At 35.5% G+C, this 27651-nt stretch overlaps 1 protein-coding gene across 1 annotated transcript in view; it reads right to left on the bottom strand.

Moving 5' to 3' along the window:
* Positions 1-27651, bottom strand: part of LOC125051686 — a 162389-nt gene that overhangs the window by 87703 nt on the left and 47035 nt on the right. The window contains exon 4 of the mRNA XM_047652187.1: positions 26455-26538. Coding sequence (XP_047508143.1) covers positions 26455-26538 — 84 coding nt within the window. The remainder of the gene's footprint in view (positions 1-26454; positions 26539-27651) is intronic.

A 27651-nucleotide genomic window follows, 5' to 3' on the forward strand; every position in this document is an offset into this window, starting at 1 on the left:
TGAAGAGCAGCTTTGGCCTAGTGGCGTCGACTCTCATCCCGGAGATCGTAGGTTCGATCCCCAGCTGTGCACCAATGGATTTTCTTTCTATGTGCGCATTTAACATTCGCTCGAACGCTGAAGAAAAACATCGTGAGGAAACCGGCTTGCCTTAGACCCAAAAAACGGCTGATTTATTTTTATCTATCCTCTATCGGCAGGCAACGCACCTACTAATAATATGGGTGTCTATTTACTGTGGTAGCTGCTTTTTATGGACGTTTTAGGCGGCAATGTATAAAACAGGAAGAGTGTGAACTCGTACATAATAATGTTATCTTTGATAATTCTTGGGATGTTGCAAATAATTTTATGCATCGGAATACTAATAAAACTTTATAAAAAATATTCTCAAAGACCTATTTTCCTTGAATTTTCATAACGCTTCTCACTAGTGTCAGTGTTTGTATCGAGTTTGCCCCAAATAAATTACGCCTCGATTGACCTAGATAGCTTCGACCACTATAACAATGGACTTGAGCTTTATTTCAAAGTATTCTTTATGCAGCGGTTAACTACAGTTTGTAGATTATTCTCTTTTGTATAAAGGATGGAATGTGTATTAGAACGAACAAATAACGAATCAAATATAATTATTTTTAATGAAGTCACGAATAAATGGCGCTTTGACTTTTTTAATTTAAATCAAACTAGTCATGCCCTGCTGTTTATTCAGTGATAACATAATGTTATATAATACTTATAACGATAAGTTCAAGGCTTCAGGGTGCGACTCTCATACTTGAGGTCGTAGGTTCGATCCCCGGCTGTGCATCAGTGCATATTTAACAGTCGTTCGAACGGGGAAGGAAAACATCGTGACGAAATCGGCTCGCCTTAGACCCAAGAAGTCGACGGCGTGTATAGGCACAGGAGGCTGATCACCTAAGGCTTTTAGATTGAGATTGATCATGAAACAGATTCAGTAATCTGAGGCCCAGACCGAAAAAGGCTGTAGCGCCACTGGTTTATTTTTATTTGTTTATTTATTTATTAACAATTTTTTAATTCGAGTCTGTAGTTGCCAGCTGTAGTAGGTGTTTTATATTTTTTTTTTTTTTTTTTTTATGTAATAGGAGGCAAACGGGCAGGAGGCTCACCTGATGTTAAGTGATACCTCCGCCCATGGACACTCACAATGCCAGAAGGCTCGCAAGTGCGTTGCCGGCCTTTCAAGAATTGGTACGCTCTTTTCTTGAAGGACCCTAAGTCGAATTGGTTCGGAAATACTTCTGTGGGCAGCTGGTTCCACATAGTGGTGGTGCGCGGCAAAAACTGCCTTAGAAAACGCTCTGTTGTGGAACGACGGACGCCGAGGTGATACGGATGGTATTTTGTATTTTGCCTTGACGTCCGATGATGAAACTCAGCTGCAGGTATTAGACCGAACAACTCCTCTGAACACTCTCCATGGTAAATGCGGTAGAAGATGCAGAGAGATCCTACATCTCTACGCAACGCCAAGGGATCAAGCCGCACGGAAAGTGACTGGTCGTCGACGATTCGAACCGCTCTTCGTTGAATACGGTCAAGTGGAAGGAGCTGGTACTGGGGAGCTCCCGCCCAGAGGTGAGAGCAGTACTCCATGTGGGGCCGAATTTGCGCTTTATATAGTTGCAAGCGGTGGCCCGGAGTGAAGTACCGTCTCGCCTTGCTGAGCACACCAAGCTTTTTGGAGGCTAATTTAGCCTTTCCTTCCAGATGACCGCGAAACTGAACGTTATTCGATATGTCAACGCCCAGTATTCCGATGCTAGCTGAGGCTTTAAGGAGAGTGTCTTCGAAGAGGGGAGTAGCGACAAAGGGAGTTTTTTTAGCGGAAAACGCGCATACTTGTGTCTTCTTGGGGTTAAATTGGACTAGATTTAGTCTACCCCAGTCTGAGACTCCACGTAGAAGAGTTTCGACTTCAGACACAAGTTTGTTCCGGTACTCATCGACAACAGCCCGAGAAATACCTGCCCGGCCAGTGTAAAAAGTATCCCCAGTGCTGTCGTCCGCATAGCAATGAATGTTGCTAAGCTGCAACATATCATTGATATGCAGAATAAACAGGGTCGGGGATAGGACACAGCCTTGTGGGACACCAGCATTCACAGGTTTCAGGTCGGAGCATGCTCCGTCGATGACGACTTTGATGCTTCGATCAGCGAGAAAGCTGGAAATCCAGTTGCATAATTTCTCGGGGAGCCCATAGGCTGGAAGCTTCGAGAGCAATGCTCTGTGCCACACCCGATCGAAGGCTTTCGCTATGTCCAAACTTACCGCCAGCGCTTCCCCCTTGGACTCAATTGCCTCTGCCCACCTATGTGTAAGGTATACAAGGAGGTCACCAGCCGAGCGACCACGACGAAAGCCGTACTGGGAATCGCTAATCAGCTGGTGGCCCTCTAGATACCTCAAGAGCTGGCTGTTAATAATGGTTTCCATTATTTTGGAGAACAAGGAGGTTATAGCTATTGGGCGATAGTTGGACGGATCAGAGCGATCGCCTTTTTTAGGGATCGGATGTACCGAAGCGATCTTCCAGCACTTCGGAACAGTGCCGAGCGTGTAAAGGTACCGGAAAAGGCGCGTTAGGACCGGAGCCAACTCAGGAGCACAAGTACGCAGCACAATTGGGGGAATGCCATCAGGCCCGCTCGACTTATGGATGTCCAAGGAAGACAAAGCTTTACGGATAGCACGTTGCCGGAATATAACTTCGGGCATCGTAGTATCACACCGCAATAGTGTCGGTGGTTCCTTCCCTTGATCATCCAAAGTGGAGTTCGACGCAAAGAGACAGCCTAGAAGATCGGCCTTCTCTTTCGCGGTATGGGCCAGTGAGTCATCCTCCCTATGCAATGGTGGTGTATATTTAACATGTGTATATATAACGTAACTTTTATACATAAGATACTGTACAGTACAGTAGGTACTCTGTATAAAAATATATAGCTATGAAAACCCTACTCTGTTTTAAAACAACTTCCATTCGCTTTGATCGCTTCCGTCAACACTGACTTTGTGAACTTAATAACCTGTCGGTTTTTCGATCGGTATTTATTTAAAGATATTATAGATAAATCTTGTTTAGACAATTGTATGATATCCTCTCTAAATGGAGTTGGATAGACATATTACTCCGCGGTGCGTCGGTTTTTCATACGTTTTTATTGACAGGTAGGTGATATATCTGTGCCTGATCGAATTTGGATCTAATGGTGAGATCTCGGTATATAAAATCTAATACATTTACACAAACAGGAATCATGTGTGTGACATAGCGCTAAGTATGACACCTGTATGTAAAAGTAAAACTTCTGTCTGTAAAATGTATGAATCCTGTATGTAAAAGTAAAACTTCTGTATGTAAAATGTATGAATGATGTATGTAAAAAGTATGAATCCTCTATGTAAAAGTAAAACTTCTGTATGTAAAATGTATGAATCCTGTATGTAAAAAGTAAGACTATTGTATGTAAAATGTAAGACTCCTGTATGTAAAAAGTATGAATCCTGTATGTAAAAGTAAAAGTTCTGTATGTAAAATGTATGAATGATGTATGTAAAAAGTAAAACTTCTGTATGTAAAATGTATGAATCCTGTATGTAAAAAGTATGAATCCTGTATGTAAAGACTAAGACTATTGTATGTAAAAAGTATGAATCCTGTATGTAAAAGTAAAACTTCTGTATGTAAAATGTATGAATCCTGTATGTAAAAAGTATGAATCTTGTGTAAGATTTCCGTATATTAAATCAATACATTTACACATACAGGAGTCGTACTTAGCGCTAACTCTCTCTGAATTTTACCCTAGGACGTGCCGGTTTCCTAGATTTCCTTCACCGTACAAGCAAGCACTTGTAATTGTGAACATAGAAAGACCTGTTGGTGCACAGCCACGGAACACTCAACCTCAGATGGTTGAGACTCACGCAACACTGGGCTAGCACTCACACGTTTTCGCCACACTTCAATAAACTCATCTATTAGAAATAAAACACTAATATATTACAAATAAAATTCTTCTATACCCGACTTCATATATTTCTTTAGCATAAATAGTTGAGAATCGCATGTTTAAATGTTAACAATGCTTATCTAAAAAGTTAATTTACGTGCATAATTTAATTTTGTTATGATAGATAATATTAGTAAATGAGTCATAAATTTATTTCACGTCCTGGTGTAGAGAAAAACATTGTCTAATTACCATTACAATTTGAACTTCTATTTATACATATAATAAATAAATAAAATAAAGTATTTATAACGATAGAATCCATTAGGTCTGCTTCCGCGAAAACAGTCATTATATAAACTCCAAATAATTTTAAATATAAAATTTCTACAAATAGAACCTTTTACGCCTTAGGAAAAGTTTTATGACGTCATAGAACCAGATTTTTTAAAATCAGAAGGACTTCCCATTATAAAGGGCGTATCGCGGTGGGCGTTTCACGCGTCGGTCGCCCACGTTCCGAAAGGTCAGACAACTATTATGTAAATTAATTACCAGTCCGGCTAATCAATTACTTTGTTATTGAAAATTGTGATGTATGGATTACGGTTCGGCTGGTTTTGAATGGACGTAGCGCAAAGTTCAAAGGTCGAACTTAAGTATTTAGGATAAACTTTAAATTGAATTAAAAAAGTAGTAAGCCGTTAGTAGTAGTAGATACATTGATACACGTTTAACGGATGAATGCGTGCTTTAATAAATAATAGTTTGCTTGCATAGGGTTGCTCGATAAACGAAAAATATGGCACAAAGCGCCCCACGCTTTTTCACAATAATACCAGTATTTTTTGTTCATTACCATTTTCAGCCTAAATTAGGATTTATTTTACACTTTTTAGTTTGATGTGCTTTAAAAGCGTGTTTTTTAGTTTTTTGTTTTTTACTATTATTTATTTTTTCGTAAAAAAATTTTTTTTTTTTTCGGATTATTGCATTGTCATCGATCTTTGACAGGTGCGCAAAGTTTGAATTAAATCTGTCCGTTAAAAGTGGGTCAAAATCGAGTCCGAAGGAGTCGGTTACATACATACATACATACAGGTGAAGCTAATATAAAGCGTGTAAAAATGTAGAACAATTGTTTTACAGAACATTATAAAGCTGTAAAGATAGACAATAGATTATAATAATAACTTTTTATCATTCTATTGTCTAGATAAGCTAAATATTATATCATGTATATAACATTTTTTATTATTAAATTCCTCTGCATAAAACTCATAAGCTCATAGACTAACCAAGAACTTTAAAACAATAAAAAACTACCGGAAGCACGCGTAGTTTAAAAGAATAGCATGAACTTAATATATTAGACAGGCTTGGCCGGCGCAAGACTTCGGAATATATACCTACAGCCTTTTGGCATCGCAATGCAAGTATAAATATGGCTATCTAGAAAACAAAAATGTTTCTATAATAACTATTTCTGTATTTGTATCCTTTTCTGGTACGTTATGCTCCTGGCTATTCGCTCTTACAATTTAATTACTAACATTAATGAAAATATTGATATTTTCACAACAATCTTACCGACCGTAATTTTGTTTATTACGCTGTTAATGAGGTTTAAGTTTCTATTTAGTTTTTGCCTGTATTTTTTGTGTATGTGTGTAAACTTTTGGCCGTCATATTTTCTTATAATTTTTAAGTAATCATGTTTAGGAGTATTGGATGAACAGGAATGGAAATCAGAAACAGGGATATCCTGCAATAATATCCTGCAAAATATATCCTGCAATACAACTGTTACTTGTTATAAGGAAATCGTACAGCAATGTTACGTAGACATTTTACGGCTGTGTTAACACTCATTTACACTGAACTCATCTTGTCCTTTACGCGTGTGTGTGTTTCATAGAAAAAAAATATAGTTAATCTGTATTTTGTCTTATGCTATTGTCCTTTTCATATAATAATTGTTAACTGTTTTAAGTTAAGACTAAATATATAGCCAGCAGACCAAGAAACGCCAGTGGAACGGGATAGGCCATACACACTGAGCAGATTCCAATCATATCCCTAAAGAAGGCGCTTATTTAGAATGCGAAATCCAAGCAAGCAATCCTGGCGACGGACAGTTGCAAATGAGGCAAAGAGAGCCGGAAAATCGCGATAGAGGCTCACTGTATTTCGTTTTGGTTTTTATGTATTGTGTAGATATTATTATAACTACATGTAATGTAAATAAACACAACTGTACATACTCTTTCCTTTAAGGTTCTATTTGAAGAGTACTGATTTCGCCTTAAACTCACTATACTACTCTGCGCGGCCAAATGTGCGTAACTGTCAAATTATACGGGTGCAGTTTGAGTTCGTAAGTAAATTCGGAGTGAACAGAGTTTAAGGTTGTTACAAATTTTCAAGAAATATTTGTTGAAATTGAAACTAAATGTATCGACATTGCATCGATTCATCTCGTTAGTGCGGTTACGTCGCACTAATAGGGTAAATAGCCTTTACATGTACGTATGTACATCATCATTCATACATCATACATTAGAAAAGAATTTCTATTTATGTATTTAATTTCGGCCCATACCCTAAAAAAATTAAACCGTTATATAAACTAAATGAGTTTTATTATACCGTTTACTCTCATTCCTGAGGTCGAGGGTTCGATCTCGGGTTGCACCAACGGATTTTCCGTCTATGTGCGCATTTCACACTCGCTCGGTGAAGGAAAACATCGCTAGGAAACAGGCACGTCCCAAATTCAAAAATCGACGACATGTGCCAGAAGGCTGATCCTACTTGTCTATGAAATAGACATGATTAAAGAAAGGAGTTATAACGCCACTGGATTCATATTATTAAAATGTCTAACGGCACCATATATACAATAGTTACAAGTAGGTAGAACTAAACAAGTTGGACAAAGCGAAATATATGCGAAATGCTCAAAAGGATTTAACTTTATACTAATAGCAATAAAAATCAATAGACTGAGTGCATTTTCCCGAGGACTTATTCCTAGAATTCCTACTCAATATGTACTAACATAAATAGAGCGGAAAGGAAAAAGCTGAGTTTCAGGAAAATGTAATTACAATTTACAATTCATGGAGTATGCAAATTAATTATCTTATTTGTTTACACGTTAAATTAAGCTCACAAAATATACAAACAATAATATGTATGTGCTGAATATATAATGAATAACTAAGGGATTAAACTTAACTTTGCACTGTTTTATATTAGACGACTCATTGGTCTAGTGGTTAGTACCCCTGACTGCGAATCCATGGGTCCCGGGTTCGATCCCCGGCTGAGACGTACATCGATGTGATGAGCATTTGGTGTTGTACTTAGGTCTTGGGTGTTTAAATATGTATTTATATGTCTATCTATCTATAATATGTATGTATATCCGTTGCCTAGTACCCATAACACAAGCTTCACCAGCTTAGCATGGGACTAGGTTAATTGGTGTGAATTGTCTTTAAAAAAAAACCAGCCATCAGTCTGGTTTCGTACGGTTGGATATTAATTTTATTACAATATAATTTTTAGACATATGATATCGTGTCGATAATGTTGTCTTCTATAAAACTGCAGTACATGTTTTTGATCTACAGATTTTAATAGAGGAAGGTAAGTGTTATTAAACACATATATAGCTACAAATAATTGTACGGTATTCCTACTACTTCTGACCATGACGGATGAACTGATAATGTAATTTTTAAGATCTATTATTAAATCAAAGGGACCGTAGCTCTAATCTAAAGTTATTATATCTCTAGGATTACTTGTAATAAGCTATTCAAATCCCCTACACTTAATATCATAAGTTAAAGGCTCAAAGAATTTTTATAGGGTATACTTTGGAATAAAGAATTACTCAATATACATTAAATGTGGTGTAATATAATTTGAATTAAATTTTCCTGTTCATTTGTTTTTTACGTGAACATATTTATTCGTTAAGAAATCATTACCATAATGCTTTTGAACGAACGCATAGATTTTTCAAACAACTCGGCAGTTTATGAAATGTGTGTTCGTGGTTCCATTTAGTTTCAAATACGTTAATTAATATTAAATAGTAACCCCCTTGGTCATTGAAAGCAAATCAGTCTAATTGCAATTTAACGAAAGTAGTCTCTTTCTATCAAATTGTATTTGCGCTGTGATGAACAGAGTAACTTTAGTTACAACAGTGCAAATTTGATTTATTTTTGTGTAATGGGTTAAGTAAAAATCTATTAGTAATCTTGCAAATTAAGCATAGACATAGTTTAGAAATAAGTGAAATAACGGTAACGAATAATAACCAAAAGATTTTTCGAATATTATTGACCACGGAATATTTTAATTATTCCATTACCATTCGAGCCAGTGTTGGCTTAGTGGCTTCAGCGTGCGACTCTCATCCCTAAGGTCGTAGGTTCGATCCCCAGCTGTGCACCAATTTACTTTCTTTCTAAGTGCGCATTTAACATTCGCTCGAACGGTAAAGGAAAAGACATCGTAAGAAAACCGGCTTGCCCGAAAGTCGACGGCGTGTGTCAGGCACGGGCTGATGACCTTACTTGCCTATAAGATTGACAAATGATCATGAAACAGACACATAAATCTGATTTTATTACCATTCGAACTGTACAGCATAACCACCACTTACTTGACGCTGGTTTTATGTTGGAGAGAACCACGGACCCTGAAAGCTGACCTTAAAATAAAAAAGTGTGTGTGTACAAAGTACACATGTCAGAAGTGAAACTTCTATTAAGTGTCGAATAATAAATAAAAAATAAAAAGATGGCGCGTGACCGAAAAATGTGACGGTAATTTTTTTTCTAACACCGATAAAGAAGTTTGACTTCAAAAAGCAACATGGCGCGTAACCGAAAAACGTGACGATTTGCTACAAAATTTCTCCCATACGTCGATAAAGAAGTTTCACTTCAATACGTTTGAAAAATCTACTCAGCACATATAGATAAAATTAATAACTCGAAAGATTTGTTACCAGCATAGAGAAATGGAAAATAAAGCCGCACAGGTTTTGAATTTGGGGCAGAGTGCTTTACGGCCGTCGTTAAATTACGTCGCCAGCTAGTCCGTTTTGCAAACATGAAAGTTTTTTCAAACAGTACTTTCGGTGGAATTCACTACTCACCGGAAAATAATGATGTCGCTATATTGTTACTAAGTGTTTTATAACGCGTTTTATAGTTATAATAAACATTATTGTAACGTGTAAATTGATTTTTCTTGATAATGTCCAGAATTATTTGCATTTCGTGTGATTGAATTTTATATTTACTGGGAAAGGTATACCCTAAACTAAAACTATCTTTTCAATTAATAATTATACTGAAATTAATATTATCACTTTAGATAAGTATTCGTCTAACCCTCAAGGTCAAAAGTATTCTTACCCCAGCTGGTAGAATAGATTTTTCTTATTACTTGCGCAATTATACTTAGACTTCTACCAATACAATCGACTATTGCTTATAATTTTTTAAAGAAAATATTTTCTCAGGATTTCATTATATTTATTAATGATTTCCCATATCACTATTAAGCTCTCGCTATCAAAATTAATGGGCGTTACGCCAAATGAGGCCGCAGTGCAAGTACCTGGGCCTCCTATAGCGATACCGATCCCAAAATTGCGATATCAGCGCTACGGATATTCAGGATACTAAGTAATGCTTCCTTAACAAAAACATTGCAAGTTCAAAACAATGGCCTTGTTTTTTGATTGATTATGAAGCTAATGAAGGCTTTTTCCTATATAAAATAGTTTATGAAAGCAATCATCGATTTTTTTATTATAATATATAGGACCCCTAATAGCTAAAATAAGCCGTGGTTACCAACCTGCTTGGACGCAATCAGTTGCCGAGAAACTAAACAGCAGGGAAATGTCTATTCTCCCCTTTCCTAAGGGATTTTATTAACTTGAGCTAGCGACGTAGTAAGCGACGACTACTCCAGAATTATCCTTATTATATTTATACTAGTGGACCCGACAGACGTTGTTCTGCATGATATTTCAAGCGATTAGTAAAGCAAAGTATGAAAGTACCGACTGCAGCGCCATCTGGCATCTGATTTGTGAATCTAAACCATTCCCAGATCCCCTTGAACACACACAAAAAATTTCATCAAAATCGGTCCAGTCGTTTGAGAGAAGTTCAGTGACATACACACTCACAGAAGAATTATATATATAAAGATGGACCCACTGGCCGACGAGACCTGCATCACCTCTTGTGCTATTTATCTTACTATATTTGATAATTTTGTGGCAGAATTTTTCCAGCAATCTGTGCTCTAGCAATATGTCGGATACCAGTCTCGAGCTCCAGATCAAACCGGGCTCCTTCGAAAGTCGGACAGTCATCAAGTAAATGAACCACCGTCCTTCTCTCAATATTATGTTAGACAATTTTATAACGTCTGTAATTGTATCCGAACAATTAATATGTTTAAAAATATATTAGATATGGGTTGGCTTCTCCCAACAATACTATTTAAAAATTCAAAGGCTACTTTGACCTCCGTTAAATTCACATTTAGTCCAGTACCAAAAATAACAATAAAAAGTTATAATCTTTAAAAAAAAACAGCTACGGCCTACGAGACTACACACTTAAACCAAAAAACATAATTACATACACATAAATAAAACAATATAGAATTGTATTTTCTAAAATACTGATCTCTTTTCAACACTGCGAAAACACAATTTATCAGAAACAGACAAAAGAGTACTTTAGTTGTAAAATGCAATCAGACTAATCATTTTTATGAATGGTTAAATGTTTAAGATAAAGCACTAATTATACGCTCAGGTTTCGTAATACGTTTTACAATAATTTACGTCAAATAGTTTTTCAATTTGAACAATATTGATCTGAGGATTTGACAGGCGCTGCATTTTAAAGGTCACCTCGACCTGACCTTACTCACCTGTCAAACATATACATCTCAATGTATGTCTCTGTTTGTTTGAAACAATTCAATATTACGTCGTAGCTACTGCGGCGTTCAATTTTAAACTTTAGTTTTTTTGTTCTTAGTACCTTTTTGCTACTAGTATGAGACAAAGGAAAGTGTATTTTTAATGCTTGTTGTGTAACATATGATTTTAAAGTATAAAACCTCTGGCGAGCCCTGTGGTTTCGCCTGCATTTTTATATTAATGATGACTCAGCCGTATTAACTAAATTTAAATAAATTAAAAAATTATATTCAATTTCTTTTAAATTTTCTTGTATAACTTTGGAAGCGTTCAAGTACATATTACGTAACTAATTTACGATGCGGGGCGGGGATCGAATTAAGCGTTTTTGTTAATATTATTTTCGACTTACACCCCATAGTAGTAACTAAAGAGTCACTAGGTGGTCACGAAACGTTTTACTATACTTGGGTAGAGTATTGTACTTGGGTACTGAAAAACGTTACGGCGAGTTACATTGGGGGGGGGGGGGGGTTTAATATTGGGTCAATAATCTCAAAAATTGCGTTACGTAATACTTGTACGCGCCCTTTCGTAATTATTTAAAAGAATTTATCGTTATTAATATATCACAAAATATCTTCTTAACTATATCAATAGAAAATATCTTAGAAATAAATTTAATCCTTAAATTATATAAAGTGGACCAAGTGCCTACTCTGGGCTGCCACGACATCTAAATTAGGAGACATTTAAGTTACAATTAATGAATTAGCATTTGTTCCAACAACAGCGTTCCTTTTCGCAAACTATATTTGTTTTATAAAATCAATATAAAATCGGGAGTCTCGACTGATGGTAAGTAACTAACATTGTTATCACTTAAATATAATTACATATGGTAAGGAAATAATTCTTGCCATTATGTGAATTAATCCTAAATATGTTTTTTTTTTATATATTACAGGAGGCAAACGGGCAGGTTGCTCATGTAATGTAAAAAGTGATACCGCACCACGAACACTCGCACTGCCATAAGACTCGCAAGCGCGCTGCCGGCCTTTTAAGAATTGGTACGCTCTTTTCTTGAAGGACCCTCAGTCGAATTGGTTCGGAAATACTTCGTTGGGTAGCTGGTTCCACATAGTGGTGGTGCCCGGCAGAAATTGGCTTAAGAATCGCTCAGTTGTGGAACGACGGACGTCAAAGTGATACAGATGGTATTTTAAGTTTTAATTGTAAGCTAGTCTAGATATTATTATTTCGCTGTTGCTGTAATGAAGTTAATAAATCTTAGTAGTACAATTAAATAGCATAGCATTAATTCGCAGCATCATTAATTTAATTCGAAATAATGTTTTAAACTCAAAATTGGATAAATATTGTTGACGTGTTAACAAAGACAGCTAATAAACTCTATTCATAGTAAATAACAAAGGAAACATGACATTCATTGAATTTATGAATGAATCAGTAAACAGGAAAATGATGCTCCCTTATTGTCAACCCGTCAACGCAACAAGTTGCCACGACCTTACTACGCCATTATGACCTTTAAACTACCCACATCTAAATGCGCAATAACCTCTTAAGTAACATTGGTGACTTTTCTACGCAGTATATAAAAAAATATTCAAGAATAGAATTTATTGGAAATAGATAGTGAAGAAAGTCGATTATTGTATTTTATATATCTATGTTTTAAACAAATGCTTGGTTACATCGCAGTTTAAACACCGGAAAAGTATTTGCGCGTTACAGTAATACGCAATGAAATTACTTCAAACTCGAGACTGATGCGCAATAACTTTCAGTAAATTAATTAATAGTTTTTTTAAACCTCAATAATTTTAATTTAAATATCAATTCCATTATTGCTTTATTAATGGTCAAGCTTTGGCGCCTTTTCAGAGTTTATATTAAAGCAACGTATAATACCAAGCGAACCGCGTCTCTCATAAGCCTCCCTGAAGCGCGAAGACAAAAAGCGATAGTCGAAGGTAGCATCTACTTACTACAAGCATACATTGCGTTAATTCATACAAATCTGAAGTAAATTGTCCCTACCGTTTGGGGACACTCGTAAATCCTGTGAAAAGTCAGCAAGCATCGTTTTGTTATGGTTTCGCAGCGTTACCGGCGGCGCGTTGCGATGCGCAATAGAGACTGCCGCGCAATACGTGAGAAAAGGACGGAATATGGAGACACGCATGCGCTAACGAACGCGGGAAGTTCTAGAAAAACGGTGCAGCGGGTGTAGCTTTGATGGGCTAATTGGAAGGACGAACGTTTTAATCCGATGAAAATGGTATGTAATGCATGCATGTACACATTTGGGTCACCAGTTTGCCTAATATATCAGTTAGACTGTATATTTATATATCCCATATATAGAACCATACTAGTTGCACATAGATTGCCTGTGAAGCAAAATTAATTGAGAGAATTTGGGACGTGTCACTATAGAAAAATCATATAGATTCGTCCCGTGATCCGTAGAAAATCGGATTTTAGAAAAAAAATCGGATATAAGAAAAAAGAATAAAGAAGTTTATATGGGAAGAGGAGATTCGTTGCCGTATGGAAATTTATCCTACGAATTAATTTACAACGTTTCATTATCTATTGCGAAAACCAATGTAACATCCGAAGTGTCAAGATATACAATATAAGGCGCACGTATTATGAATTTTGTATCATACGGTATTAACCCATATTAACTCTTATCGTTTGCGTGACGGAGATCACAGATTATCCCAAGTGTATGTAGATCTTTTATGGGCCACTCAAGAACCTCTATAAGTAAGGACCTCTGTACGAATAATGTCGCCTATAAACATTGGAATTCGTATTAATAGTCATTACAAACTAATTAATACATGTTGGTGTTATTTGATTAACATTTTTTTTCGTGGAAATACTAGTTATCTACTTAAAAGAGCAGTTGTCCTTGTGGCTTAAGTGTACGACTCTGGGTTGGTGCGTTAGAATCACAGCTGTTCTGCATACAGATTTTGTGCTGCTGCACCATTCGATTTTTCTTTCTATTCAATTAACTTGGTGAAAGCAAACATCGTGAGGAAACTGGAATGTGTTAAATCCTAAATTTCTAATTATCTAGTACAGAACGCGTATCACATACTCGTCTATAAAAAATAAAATAATCAAGAAAACAAAAGCAATCTGAAGTCAAGATATCTTTAAATCTACACTACTGATTCTAGCTACTGAACATGTTAAAAAATAACACGGTCGGTTGACGGTTTAGAAAAACCTTCAACTGTTTTAATAAAAATCTAAAAAGTTTTTTAAAATAAAATGAAAATAACACTTTCGTACAAATTAAAAAGTGAAAGAAAAGAATAAAAAAAACTTGATAGTGAGGTTATTTTTAGAATGTATATTTTTCTTTCGTTGTATTAATGTGAAATGTCTTCAGAAAAGTTTTAGTTATGACAAATCGCAGGCAGTTTTTGCCGCGCACCATTGCAGTTTTTCCGAACCAATTGGACTTAGTGTCCTTGAAGAAAAGAGCGTACCAATGAAAAGGCCGTCAACACACTCACGAGCCTTCTGGCAATGTGCGGCGGTATCACTTAACATAAGTTGCGCCTCCTATTACATAAAAAATACGTGTCAAACTCTCTAAAGAGTACGTAGTCTCTCTAGTAGTATACAGGATTGAGGTCCATAATATATTCTTCTACTAGCTATATATAGAACTTACCCATTCTAAATCTAGCAATATTCTTACCTGAAAACAAAAACAGAACATTAACATGTGAAACTAACGAACTATGTGAAAAATATTTACAGGCAAACAAATTGTGGTCGAAAAACTTTCCACTCCGATTGAGCAGCGAAAATATTTGCTTTTGCATACAATGCGAATAATTGAAAATAGCCACCGTTTTACTATCGTATTTGTTTGGCATATTTAAATGTACCAACTATTTTAATGTTTAAAAACTATTCGTAGCGTGGAATGAAAGGATTATAATTCAAAAATTTCAACTGAAATTGTATCTTTTCAATGTGGTACGGTTTCCAATAAAGAATTAAACAATAAACACGGGACGCGCTTAATTTTAATCAGTCGAATTGTATGCAATGATTATTCATAACAATCTATTTAAAATATTCAAAATGAATATGTCTCTATATATTTAAAATTCTCATGTCACAATTTTCGTTACTATACTCCTCCGAAACAGCTCGACGGATTCGTATGAAAATTTTTATGCATATTCAGTAAGTCTGAGAATCGGCTACTACATTATTTCAAACCCCTAAGTGAGAAGGGGTGTCCACCCCAAAAAAAATATTTTTATTTTTTTTATCATGTGTAAAAAATACATACAACCCTAAATTTTCACTCCTCAACGATCAAAACCTATTTTTTAGTATAGTATATAGTTATTTTGATTTAACTTAAAAAAATGTTTTCCAGCAATAATAAACATGGTTACAATAAAAAAAAAAATGTTTAGTTAAAAGATATTTTACATTTATAATCAGTAAAATATTTGTGGTCAATCACGGTAAAAACTCTTTGCCAATTTTATTTATTAAATCTATGTAATTAGACATCTTAAAATTATATACATGGCAAAATGTATGCCGGGTCAGCTAGTATATAATAAACTCCCGAAACGGTATAGTTTTCATGCCCAACCGAGGTGAAAAGGATCAACCGCTATTATTTGAGATAATACCGAGAGTCTGGCGTTATACGACAGATCGTCTCAAGCACTTCTTGCACACTTTATGGATCAAACTACCGCATTTCAGATCTTGCAACCCTCGCTGCAGGTTTCTAAAACAATTAGCACTTTATTAGACGTGACCCTGCCCGTTGCCTCCCATAAACGGATTTAAATTTAACTCAAATAACGAACAAGGGCTGGCTTTAACTAAACACAGTCTTTGCTTCCATTTGATTGAATAAACTGCGTATACATCGAAGTACGTAAAAATATTACAGCATTCATCTGGGTATTGGTTTTCTATGATGAAATATTACCTTCGATATTATTGAAAATTCAATATGATTTATACATCTAGATTTGAAAGGATGCTTTGAAGAATACTCGCGATCTGCAGATTATAAATGACTAGCTACTCCACTGGACTTCTTCGCAATGGATTTTGGATTTAAATAAAAGATATCTTTTGTATAAAACATTCAAACTTGACGTCATTGTTAAATCGTATTGATTCGTACAATAATTATATTATTTTTATATTCGCTGTTCATGAATTTGGCAGTGTTGGCATAGTGGTATCAGCTTGCGACTCTGTCACTGAGGTCATTGGTTAGAACCCCGACTGTGCTCCAGTACCCAGACTAGTCTACAAGTGTTTTCAAAATTAGCTGGTACGGTGAAGGAAAACATCGTAAGGAAACCAGTATGCCGCAGACCAGTGTTTCCCAATCTTTTTTGTGCCATGCACCATCTTAGCCTTTCCAAAATGGCTAGGCCCCCCTATGTAATATACATAATTTTTAATATTATAAAATTCAATAGTTAAATTAATGAACTTAAATGATAAGTTTTAGAAAAAAAGTTTAACGAAACACAGTAGGTACCTAAGTAAATTTTTAAAACAATGAAACAGATTAAATAAATTTTCGAATAGCCCCCTTAACAATCAAATTGCCCCCTGTGGGGGGTGCGCACGTTGGGAAACACTGCCTTGACTCAAAAAGTCGGCTGCGTGTGTCACGCATTAGAAAAAAAATAATGGTCGCGAAACAGATACACATAATATACAGATACATAAATAAGACCACAGATTGTAGCGCCTATTTTTTCTGCTCATGCATTCGGCCACCTTAATTATACCCCATTACAATAATTAATTCATTGTAAATAAATTTAAGTAAAAAATTACAACTATTTTACGCAAGGGGTGACACTTAGCTCGTTAATATAAATTCAGCTCGCGTAACAGAATATTGCCTTCGTAATAAGCCTCGAGGTTGCCAACTGCAATACTATTTAATCTTAGCTAAAATTATAAATGCGAAAATGAGTTTATTATTAGATGAAACATATTGTTATGAGCTAGGGTATCGGATTGAAAACGGCGTAGATCTCTCAAGGGTTTATTTTTAAATAAATCATCGTGGAATTTGTTTACACTAAAAAGAAAATGCACTAATTACCACACTAGTAACTTCAATTACGCGCACTTCACACAGTACTTTAATACTTGTCTTCAATTCGCACTTTATCAGTTCGATGTTAATCCTTCGAAATCGCCCTCGAAACTGAATTGATGGGACGCGGCTCGCTTATATATCCCTGGGAATATTTTTTAACGATATTCGAGAACTTTCTAGGCAGGGGTGGTACTGAGTAGCGGTTGTACTATTATTATCGCTCTATTCTAGAACGTACGTACTCTTTATCCCTTTCGCACGTCGCTCCGTCTTTGTCGTACGGCGTTCTAGAATGTTCTCTTTGGCTTCGAGAAGGTTCCGATGGCTCCTCTCTTTTGCATATCATTCCGTCCGTGTCACACCTTAAAAGTTCACTCTAGAATATTTCTTCATCAAAGAACAAGAAAGAACAAGAAAAATAACCAGACTTATTAACTTATGGCAAAATTTAAAATCATTTAAGTTAATTTAATAATATAAATCACTATATAAATAGCTTCCAAAAAAATTGCCGTGACTATTATTCGTTGATTTACATGTATGGAATTGTAGGTGCTAAGATTTATTAATTAAATTAATACCAAATTGTAAAAGTTGCTCCATAACTTTGCGTTTCTATATATATATTATATATACACGGATATTTCTGGATACGCAGTTAGTTCCACATAGTAGTGGAACTAACTGCGTATCTAGATATTTCCGAACCACCGAGCGGGTCTTTCTAATAAAGAGCGTACACCGGTAACGCACCCACGTACCTTCTGGCATTCCGAGTGTGCATAGACAGTATCATTTAACATCGGAGCTTCCTGCCCGTTTACCCTATATATATTTATACAAGTAAAAGGTTGAACTACTAATAAAAAATTAATTACAGGTTTTCTCGCCCAATTCTCAACGCGCAGTAGGTGCGTTAAAACCCGTTTGTTCACCAATAGACTTTTCTTTCCATATAATTTAAAACTTTCTCATACGGCGAAGGATAAATAAATTTTGACAAGTGTCAATCGGCACTAGGCTAGGGGGCCGTTTAAGTATTACGTAAGCTTTATGGGGGGGTGGGGGGTTGATTTTCTTATTTGGTGATTACGTCAACAGTAATTATTTACTTTTTCACACATATTAACCACACATTGTCTATGCTTGAAAACGAAATGTATTTTCGAGGATTCCTACAAAAAATTAATACGTTTATGTACTATTGTTTATGAGAGCTTTGCTTACTTTTGCTGACAAGAGGAAGGGGGAGGGGGGATAAATTGCAGTAAATTTGCTTACGTAATACTAGAACGGCCCCGAGCGAGCCAGGGTGGGTGGTGGAACCAAATTATTATCTTACTCCTAGCAGTGAGATCTATAAAGACCTTTGATATTGATACTATTATTACAAACGCGTTCCTCAGATCTATAGTTATACAGCAGTAGCTAGTTCTAATTCACAACCAGGCCAAGGATTTTCACAATGAAAAACCCTGAAGTCCGTAATCCTCTTATTCAAGAGTTAATTCCTTTAAAATCTCTATTGTGATTCAAATTACAAAAGGAATTCTCGACTAGTGTTTACTATCTCGTTACGTTGACATAATCCGATAACTGAGCAAGGGGCGTTAAATTATTATTGACTAGAAGATTCCGTCTGCGGTTTTCATTCATTTGACATAATTATGTATGTAATGTATAAAATATTTAGTATTGTTTTGACAAAGAGCAGTGTTGACCTAGTGGCTTCAAATAAGTGAGATCGTAGGTTCGATCCCTTGCTGTGCACCAATGGACTTTCTTTCTATGTGTGCATTTAACATTTTCTCGAAAGGTGAAGGACAACATCGTGAGGAAACCGATATGTCTTAGACCAAAAAGTCGACGGCGTGTGTCAGGCACTGGAGGCTGATCACCCACTTGCCTATTAGATTTAAAAATGATGCTAAAACAGCTTCAGAAATCTGAGGCAAAGACCTGAAGAGGTTGTGGCGCCACAGATTTATTTATTTATTATTGCTTTGACAGAGATAAGATCCGGTAACGTCCGATACTTCATATTTTGAAAGTTTGTATAATCTGTATTTATTGGACGTCAAGTTGTGGCGTTATGGTATAATGCAGACATCATACGTTTCATTCTAGGCGTAAAGTGTCAACACCAACTCTGTTGCCTATAAAAACCGTTATTTTTTCCTACAGATTTACACAGACTTCAAATTAGTTATGTGGTAATCAAAAAGCCTAGTGGTTTTAACGTGAAGAGTCGTGAGTTCGACCCAATGCATCAATCGATGGACTTAAAATATGTAGTTCATCAACTTCAGCCGTATTAACCTAGTGGCTTTAGCGTACGACTTTCACCCCTGAGGATGTAGCTTCGAACTCCGGCTGTGCACCAATAAATGTCAGGCACAGAAGGCCTGCATGTTAGAAAAAACAAACTCGAAACAGATACAGAAATGTAAGGCCCAGACTTTAAAGGCTTGATGTATCACTGGCCTTTTATATGGTAAAATTTTAACACTTTTCCATTTAAAAAGCTTTTGTTAAGAGATGAACAGATGACCTGGTGAGGAGAAGGGATCAACCTGGAAGTTTAGGGGAGGGCGGACGTCGAGAGACAACAAACGAACTGATATATAACTTTAACATATATTAAAATAGACATGTTGAAAGTAAAAAGTAGAACAGATATTTCCGGTTGAAACACCGTGTTCAACTACTTAAGCCGTGTGTCTTGAACTGTAGACGTCTCGAACTCGATTTTACAAAAGAATCCGTCTTTAATGAGAGAGCTTAGCTTAAGCTCTACTTCAGTAAAGGAATGTTACCTGATATATATAAAATTTTATTCATACAATTGTTGGATTATTTATTTTTCGGCAATTTTACGATTTATGTAAGAGATAACGATTATTACGGTACTTAGAAATATATATTTTTATACGACTTTTAACAGGTTTCGTTCATTCAGAATCAATAGATAGTTTTAGATTAGTCCTGGCACACACTGCGGTAAGCATATACATATGATAGACCATTTACGTATGTATATCCATACATATGAAATATTAGAACAATATTTATGGGTGTAATTTGAAACTCCAAAAAAAAAACCAATCGCCACCAAACATTATCTCCGTTAACTTAGACTTAACTTACGTTTACGTGTTTACGAAACTCATAATGAATCACTCTGAGTACGACTATGTGGTTAACGGACGTAACTTGTAACTTTATATATTTTTTAAATGGTAAACCACGGATTTGCATACTTCATAACCCACAATTGTAATAAAAACAGTGAATAAAAAGGCTTCATCCTTGCCCTATTAAACGGATCAAGGACACATTATAATCGATACACTTAACCACATCCGGTGTAACTTAAGATTTTTAAGAGAAATAGACGAATGGGTAATTGTAATAAAATTTTGTCTTTCCTTTACGCTAGTTTACATTAAATAAAATTATTAACGATTATACACGCGAATTAATTGAAATTACATTTCCAGTGTCCAGAAATCGTGGTCAAGAGACATATTATTTTATTTAAATAACTGAGTGACATAAAAGCTCAGTTTAAATAGATTTTAATAAATAGTTTCACAAATATAATGAAATTCTATTGCATACCATTACATAATATTTGTCCTTACCAAGTAGTAAATAAAGACAAGTAAAAATGCGTTATTTAACTACAGCCATGCAGGGAAATCATGAAAATAAACGCAAACTCGTTTCCTATCTAATAATCCTTTACGATGGAAAGCTTGTTTTCATGAACACGATTTTCTCAGCAAAGCGTCGATTTTATTGTATTTTCATACAGGGCTTTTGAAATAATATTTATGATAGTAATAAATTAATCAATAAGGATACCTTTAATCAATTTTGTAGTAATACAAAAATACTGATTATGGTGGACTAACCATGAAACGATTCTTTTTTGATATTCATAAAGACACCAGACAATGTCGTAATCTCTGTTTCTCGTCTATTCTGCATACTTACGCAATAATTTCTATATCGCCAGATGCTAATTGATCCCTTTAACTGTAACGGAGATTCATTAATGCATAGGTTTAAAGACCAGCAACGCACTTGCGAGCCCTGTGGCAACGTGAGTGTCTATCACTAAATATCAGATGAGCCTCCTACCCGTTTGCCTCCAGGTCTAAATAAAAAAATAGGAGTATTGTAATTTACAAGTGTATAGGACAAGAATCGAATGTTAGTTTGTTCCTTAAAGTCCATATCCTAAAAACTATGCATACAATTATAAAATAAAAATGGCCTTTATTCGTGTAGGTACTATATTCGAGTACTACATGAGATTACATTAAGTCCATGTCATTATGTTACACTAGTACTCGATCTCCACGGACTGAAGGCCTCCTAAAACCCATCCACTTGTCTCTCTCCTTTTATTCCATCTTCCCAGGTTTCTGGTGGTCTCTCATTTTTCTTCCCACTGGACCATTCCAAGTACGGGTCTTTTTGACCCATCTGTCATCACAAACTTAAGCAATGTGACCGGCCCATTTTTCTTTAAGTTATTAAGCTGTTGCATATTAAGCTATTGCATAGATTTTATCGCGGGCTTTGAGCGCGGCGACCGAATCAAGAAATTCCGTAACGAAATAAACCTAACACACGATGACGTAATATAGGTGCGGCCAATACGCGTTAGAGCGGGGCAGAACGCATACTGCGTCTCACATCGGTTTAGCGTGATCGGATAGGCGTGTTAGTCTGAGTCTGGTAGATTGAATTAATTTCAAAGAAAAAACTTGAATTAATATCAAAGAAAAAAAATACTGCAAAAAATAAATAAATAATTATATTGCATAAGTTTATAAAAAATGCTGTGCAATAGCTTTACCGCGGCAGTCCCCGAGTGCCACACGTATTTTTTGTATGTGTTAAATCGGTTATGTTAGTAAAGCTTCGGATTACACGGTTTTTAACTTTGTCTTTAAGTTTTAACCAAAGAATAGAACTCTCCATGGCCTTTTGGTATACTTAAAGCTTCTTATTAATCCATACAATACAATTACAAAACCCTTTCTATAGAATCTTGAATCGTCATCAACTACTTAGTGAATCTGATTCCAATTTTACGACATAAGCGTTACGGATAAATCCAATGCCTTCCATCGTTAGATGACATCAACAGAGTTCTTTGTTAGTTGGTGCAATCCAATTGTTAACTTGTTGAGTCAATCATTAAAATCGCTATTGAAGTGACGCGATAAGCTTTTTGAACCGAATAAATCGACACCGTTACGCATCGAATTGTTAACCCTTCATGCTCTTTTCCTTGGAAATATTTAATGATGATAACTGTTGTTGAAAATCCCACCGATCGGAGCAAAACAATTAAGATACCACAACGTCGTACCCTGACACTAGCAAGCAGTTATTCCGTTCGCTAAGTATATATACAACTTCTTGAGCTTAAGCCACTAGTGATTTTGGACCAGTCTGTGGTTGGATTGGTCAAAGACAAAATCATTTATTAATTTAGGTAACACAATGTACAGTTATGAACGTCAAAAAAGAAACACATATTAAATGCTAAATGCTTCTAATTTTACATTTACTACCAGTTCTCAAATCAAGGGCGTAGAACGGACGAGAAGAACTGGCAATAAACTCTCCGCCACTCTTTAAATCGCCAAGTTTTTTGTTTTACACAATTTTGTAAAGAGCTGCAACCACATGACATCTTAAGTATTTAATAGTTGATTGATAGTAAAAAAAACAAACAGATTTGTCCTCTATCAGCAGTAGGCATGGCGAAATAAAAGCACCCAATTACATTCTCGTGGGAACAACATGCAAATACGTAGTCGAGATAACTAACATCACCGCATACACGAATTCAAGTTCGACCAGTCACCACGAGTAGGGGTGCTACTCGTGGTGCTCACGTTATACGCATGGTCAACCATCGCCCCCCTCGCCATAGGGAGCGAGGCAACCCGATGCATGGACGCCGATTATTGGCTGACAATACTTCCATTATAGGATGGAGTAACAGTACCTCCAACCAATCCTCCCACATAAAGGGTAACCGTTAAAGTTGAAAGCATTAATTTACTAGTGATGAATAGCGAGCTAGCTTAACAAAAATGCTAATGGAAGAATCATCCGTTTTACGTCAGTTTTAGTTAACGGCTAGTTTTCAATTATCCTATAAAGCCTGCGGATACGATGTGCCCAATTTACTGTTATGAATAAATCGCAGGCAGCGCTGTTGGGTTCTAGCTATTAGTTTGCCAAAATTTCCATGTTAGCAGTAGTACGATTTGTGTATGCGAGGTAAAAATTTGTTTTGGCAACATACAGCTTTATTTACGACTATTTACAGGGAAACACGTTTTAGTAATCAGATTATAATAGTGTTTATTACAACTTAGAAATATGCGATTATCATGTAGCATGCGATTTCGTAATTCAATTGAAATTTATTTATGTATAAAAAGCCGCGCAAAGAACATAACACATAACAAAAAATAGAAGAAGTTATAAATTTTGCAACCAATGTGTGTGATGATATCGTTCATAGATCATTCGGACAGCGTGCACAAACCGAATATAATAATTATATTAAAAACACATATATTATTATTTTAATATAATAAATACTTGTGATAATTTCATAGTAAAGTGTCAGGTTTATTAACTTCAATCCGAAATTATTCTTGTTTACGCGCATCACAGAAGATTCAATTAATTGCGTTTAACCCTGAATTTGATTTCGAGTAAAGAAAAACAAACCGTTTAATGTTTATTTGTACTGGGTTTGTATAGACGAGCTGTACCGCGGAAGCACATTTTAGTATTAAATTATAAATTTATCATAAATATGTCATGTCTATCAAAGTCCCGATAAAGGTGTCCAGAATTAATATTAAATATTAATTGCACAGTGGTTCATTTATCTGGCGTAATAAATGGTTGTGTAATTGAACTGTCGCCCTCAATCGTTTTTATTCACTCCATTACGCGGAAAGGTCAAAAATAATTACATTTACTGCATCGGTATTTAATGCATACAATATGCTGATTCGCCATTTTTATTAATTGTTATTCCAATCTCTTAATTAATAACTGGCTCCCTGCGCTAAGTCTTGGTAGAACTCTATAATATTAACTATTTCGCAAAAAAACGGTCACCTAAGGATATTTATGTTCCAACTGATGTTAAATGAAATTTAATAGTCTGGCGTAGTCTGTATACTTATAATCGTGTAAATTAATACGCGTGAAGTGAATTCTGTTATTTTTTTTAATTTTCGTTGTGTTCTTTATTGATGTACACGACAATACAATAAGAAATGGTCAGCATTTTTTACTTTTTTTAAGTATACAGTCAAAATCTGTTATAACGACATCGAAGGGTATACTCATGGTCGTAAAAACCGATAGTCGTAACAGCCGATGACGTTGTTAAGTACCTAATACAATAGAATTCATTCGGGACCTTTGATTTTGGTCAATATAACCGGTATGTTGTTCTAAAGTTCTAAACAATGTCGTCGTAAACGGTTTTGTCTGTATTAAGTTACAACTAGTTTACTAAAAACGTAATAACGAGTGTAACCTCCTATTGCTAAAATCACAGCTTGAATCCTACTGGGCATGCTTTCCACGATGTTTTTTTAATAATGTTTTGAGAAATGCGATCCCAGTTCTAACTCTTCTGCAATGACTCTTTGGAGCTTCCTAATGTTTTGTGGAGCTGATATCACTGAACTTGCTCGTCTCTTTAGATCATCCCAGACATGCCAAATAGTATAGCCATAGTTTGCCTATGTAATAAAAAATTGTCAAATTTTACTAGCATTAAAAAAACTTCATTGTAGTCACATCTTGTAGTATACATTTTATACGTACTAAGCTATCTAGGTAAATCCGCGACTCAAGTAAAACGTTTTGGCATGAAAACAAAAGACAAAACTTCATAGGTTAGTTTTAATCTCATCTTTGATTTCAGTTTATAGATAAAATGTACTTGACAGATGTTATAATATAACGTAGCCAATACAACTAATAATCTAGATATATGTCGGGTATTATTTACCGCAATGGCGGCATAAAGGCCGGCAACAATAAAACATAACAAGTTTCGCACTTAAACGTAGATAATGTTATTCTTTTATTACTTCACACTATTGTTGAGATTGATTAAAAATTTAAAATACGCTTTCTGTAGACAAGTGGTTTATTCCAGCGCAAAAGAATTAATTACTTAACCGAATGAGAGTTGTTTCAAACGAAACCCGTAAAGGGTTGTCAAGCTGAGTAATTTTAAAATTTGCAGCAGCTAGTCTAGGGTAGACCACACAGTTTCAGGATTCTCTAATTCATACCGAACTCGGACACTATCATGAAGAGACTGAGAGAACGGTGAAACAGAAGTATTAGTAACTCAGACTCCTTCGGCGAACAGCGCAAGAGTAGGAGTTTGAAATCATATCTTAATCGGCCAAATAAGCGTATGCCTGTACGCCGCAGTAGGTACTGCTAGATAGACATGACAAAGACGGACGCGATTGAGATTTTTCCTTTCATATGCCAAGATACATTTTGAATCGCAAATGAGTCACACTAATTAAAACAATTTGCTGGATTTGTCAAATATTTTAAAGTAATTAGCAACCCTCGCATTTCACCTTTTGAACTGAATTTTCATCGCAAAGCTAGACGATTTCAATTATACAATCTGCTTATTACGTCAAAATTAAGTTGGTAATTTACGTTCTACCAATTTCCTATAAAGAAGTAGTTATTACATTTTGCCCTGTGTCACTAAACTATAGCAATTGGTAAAAGCTTGTATTAATTTTTAAGGAGTTAGGTCTAAACAGAAAAAAACGTAAAAGAAGATGATATATTCAGCGGGCTAACTGTGAAGTTATGAGTTTGAAAGGTGGCAAATTGCTTGAAGAAAGTCCAAAAATAATATTGTCCCTACCATTGATAATGAGGATAGATATAAATAAGGCTACTTTTTAGACCTTTGTTTAAAATTACATTTTCCTTGACAAATTACTTGATTTTCTAAACTTTGCCGTACCTATCTTCTAATTTGCCATTCTAGTCACGTTGTACTAAAATTCTCAAATTGCTTGCTTTAATTTTATAGTTTTGCTATTGAAGTTACTCATAGAATAACATCATCATAATACATGATTTTACAGCGTTACCTCTGTAATCATGTTACAATAATATAAGCAAACAGCAATGTAGGTATTTAAGATTATTCGGACGTCGGGATCATTAACGCAACTCATGTAACGTAATAGAGAGAAACCTAATCTTACCTGGATCATGATGTGCAGCTGGTGACGGCGCTGAGAAGGCACTCGAACAGCCAGGACGTCGCGCGAGGCCGCCTATTTCCGGCACTGAAAAATATAGAAAAGTTTAAGCTTTGCAGGAAGTAACTGTGGTTGCTCAGATATTATACCGGACTACCCTCAATTTACGTTATTAAAAGGCGTTCAATAGGTACACTAGTATCTAAAAGGTGCCTTACATTCTAGTGGGTATTCTTTCTACTTAGCGAGGTCGAACGCTTGATCTAAACATAAAAAAGCCAGTGGCTCTACAACCTTTTTTAGATCTGGGCCTCAGATTTATGTATCGTGATAATTCGTCAATATAATAGGCCGCCTGTGCCTGATACGCCGTCGACTTTTCAAGTCTAAGGCAAGCCGATTTCCTCCCGATGTTTTCCTTCACCGTTCGAGCGAATGTTAAATGCGCACATAGACAGAAATTCTATCGACCTCAGGGATGAGAGTCACACGCTATGTTAAAAGGCCAACTTTATGATCTAAAAATACTGATTTTTATTGATATACAAAAAAGTACTATAGCCGAGTTATCGAATTCTATTTATGTTTGTGTTTTATGCTATTTGTAATTACATTTTATAAAATATACATAAATCCTTGAACCGTTAACCTCTAAGTGCACAATACAACTCCAAGTTATAAGCGTTTGTTTTTTCCGTAAACAGTTTGTCTCATTAAGGTTTCTTTAAGAAGTTTGTGCAATAACTTCACAACTTCTGAGCATTTTATAAATTCAAAGCGGTTGACTTTAAATAATTCTTTAATATTTTGTAGAGCCTTTAAGAAATAGGGAAAAACATGTTTACGTTTTACGTATACGAGGTCAAGGAATATCATAATTTACATTATAAGATAAATAATAGAGTATCTCTTTAAATTTAAAAATAAATGATACGTGTTTCAATGCAATAGAGAGACCAATATAGTAATTTTCGATAAGTTTTGATACGCTAAATTTAACGCGTTCAAGGGTAATATAGCAATTCGGAAGTCACTGACTGACCAGGCTTATACCCTATTGGGGGACACCCGCCATACAAAAGCCTCAAGCTATCGGCCACTTAGTTTTATAACTAGTGTTGCCCAAATGCAAGACCAAGACGAGACTTAGCCCAGTCTTGGTATTGTCTTGCGACAATACACCTGGTCTTGATCTTGGTC

The sequence above is a fragment of the Pieris napi genome, chromosome 8 (genome assembly GCF_905475465.1).
Source record: "Pieris napi chromosome 8, ilPieNapi1.2, whole genome shotgun sequence".
In the NCBI taxonomy this organism is placed as follows: domain Eukaryota; kingdom Metazoa; phylum Arthropoda; class Insecta; order Lepidoptera; family Pieridae; genus Pieris; species Pieris napi.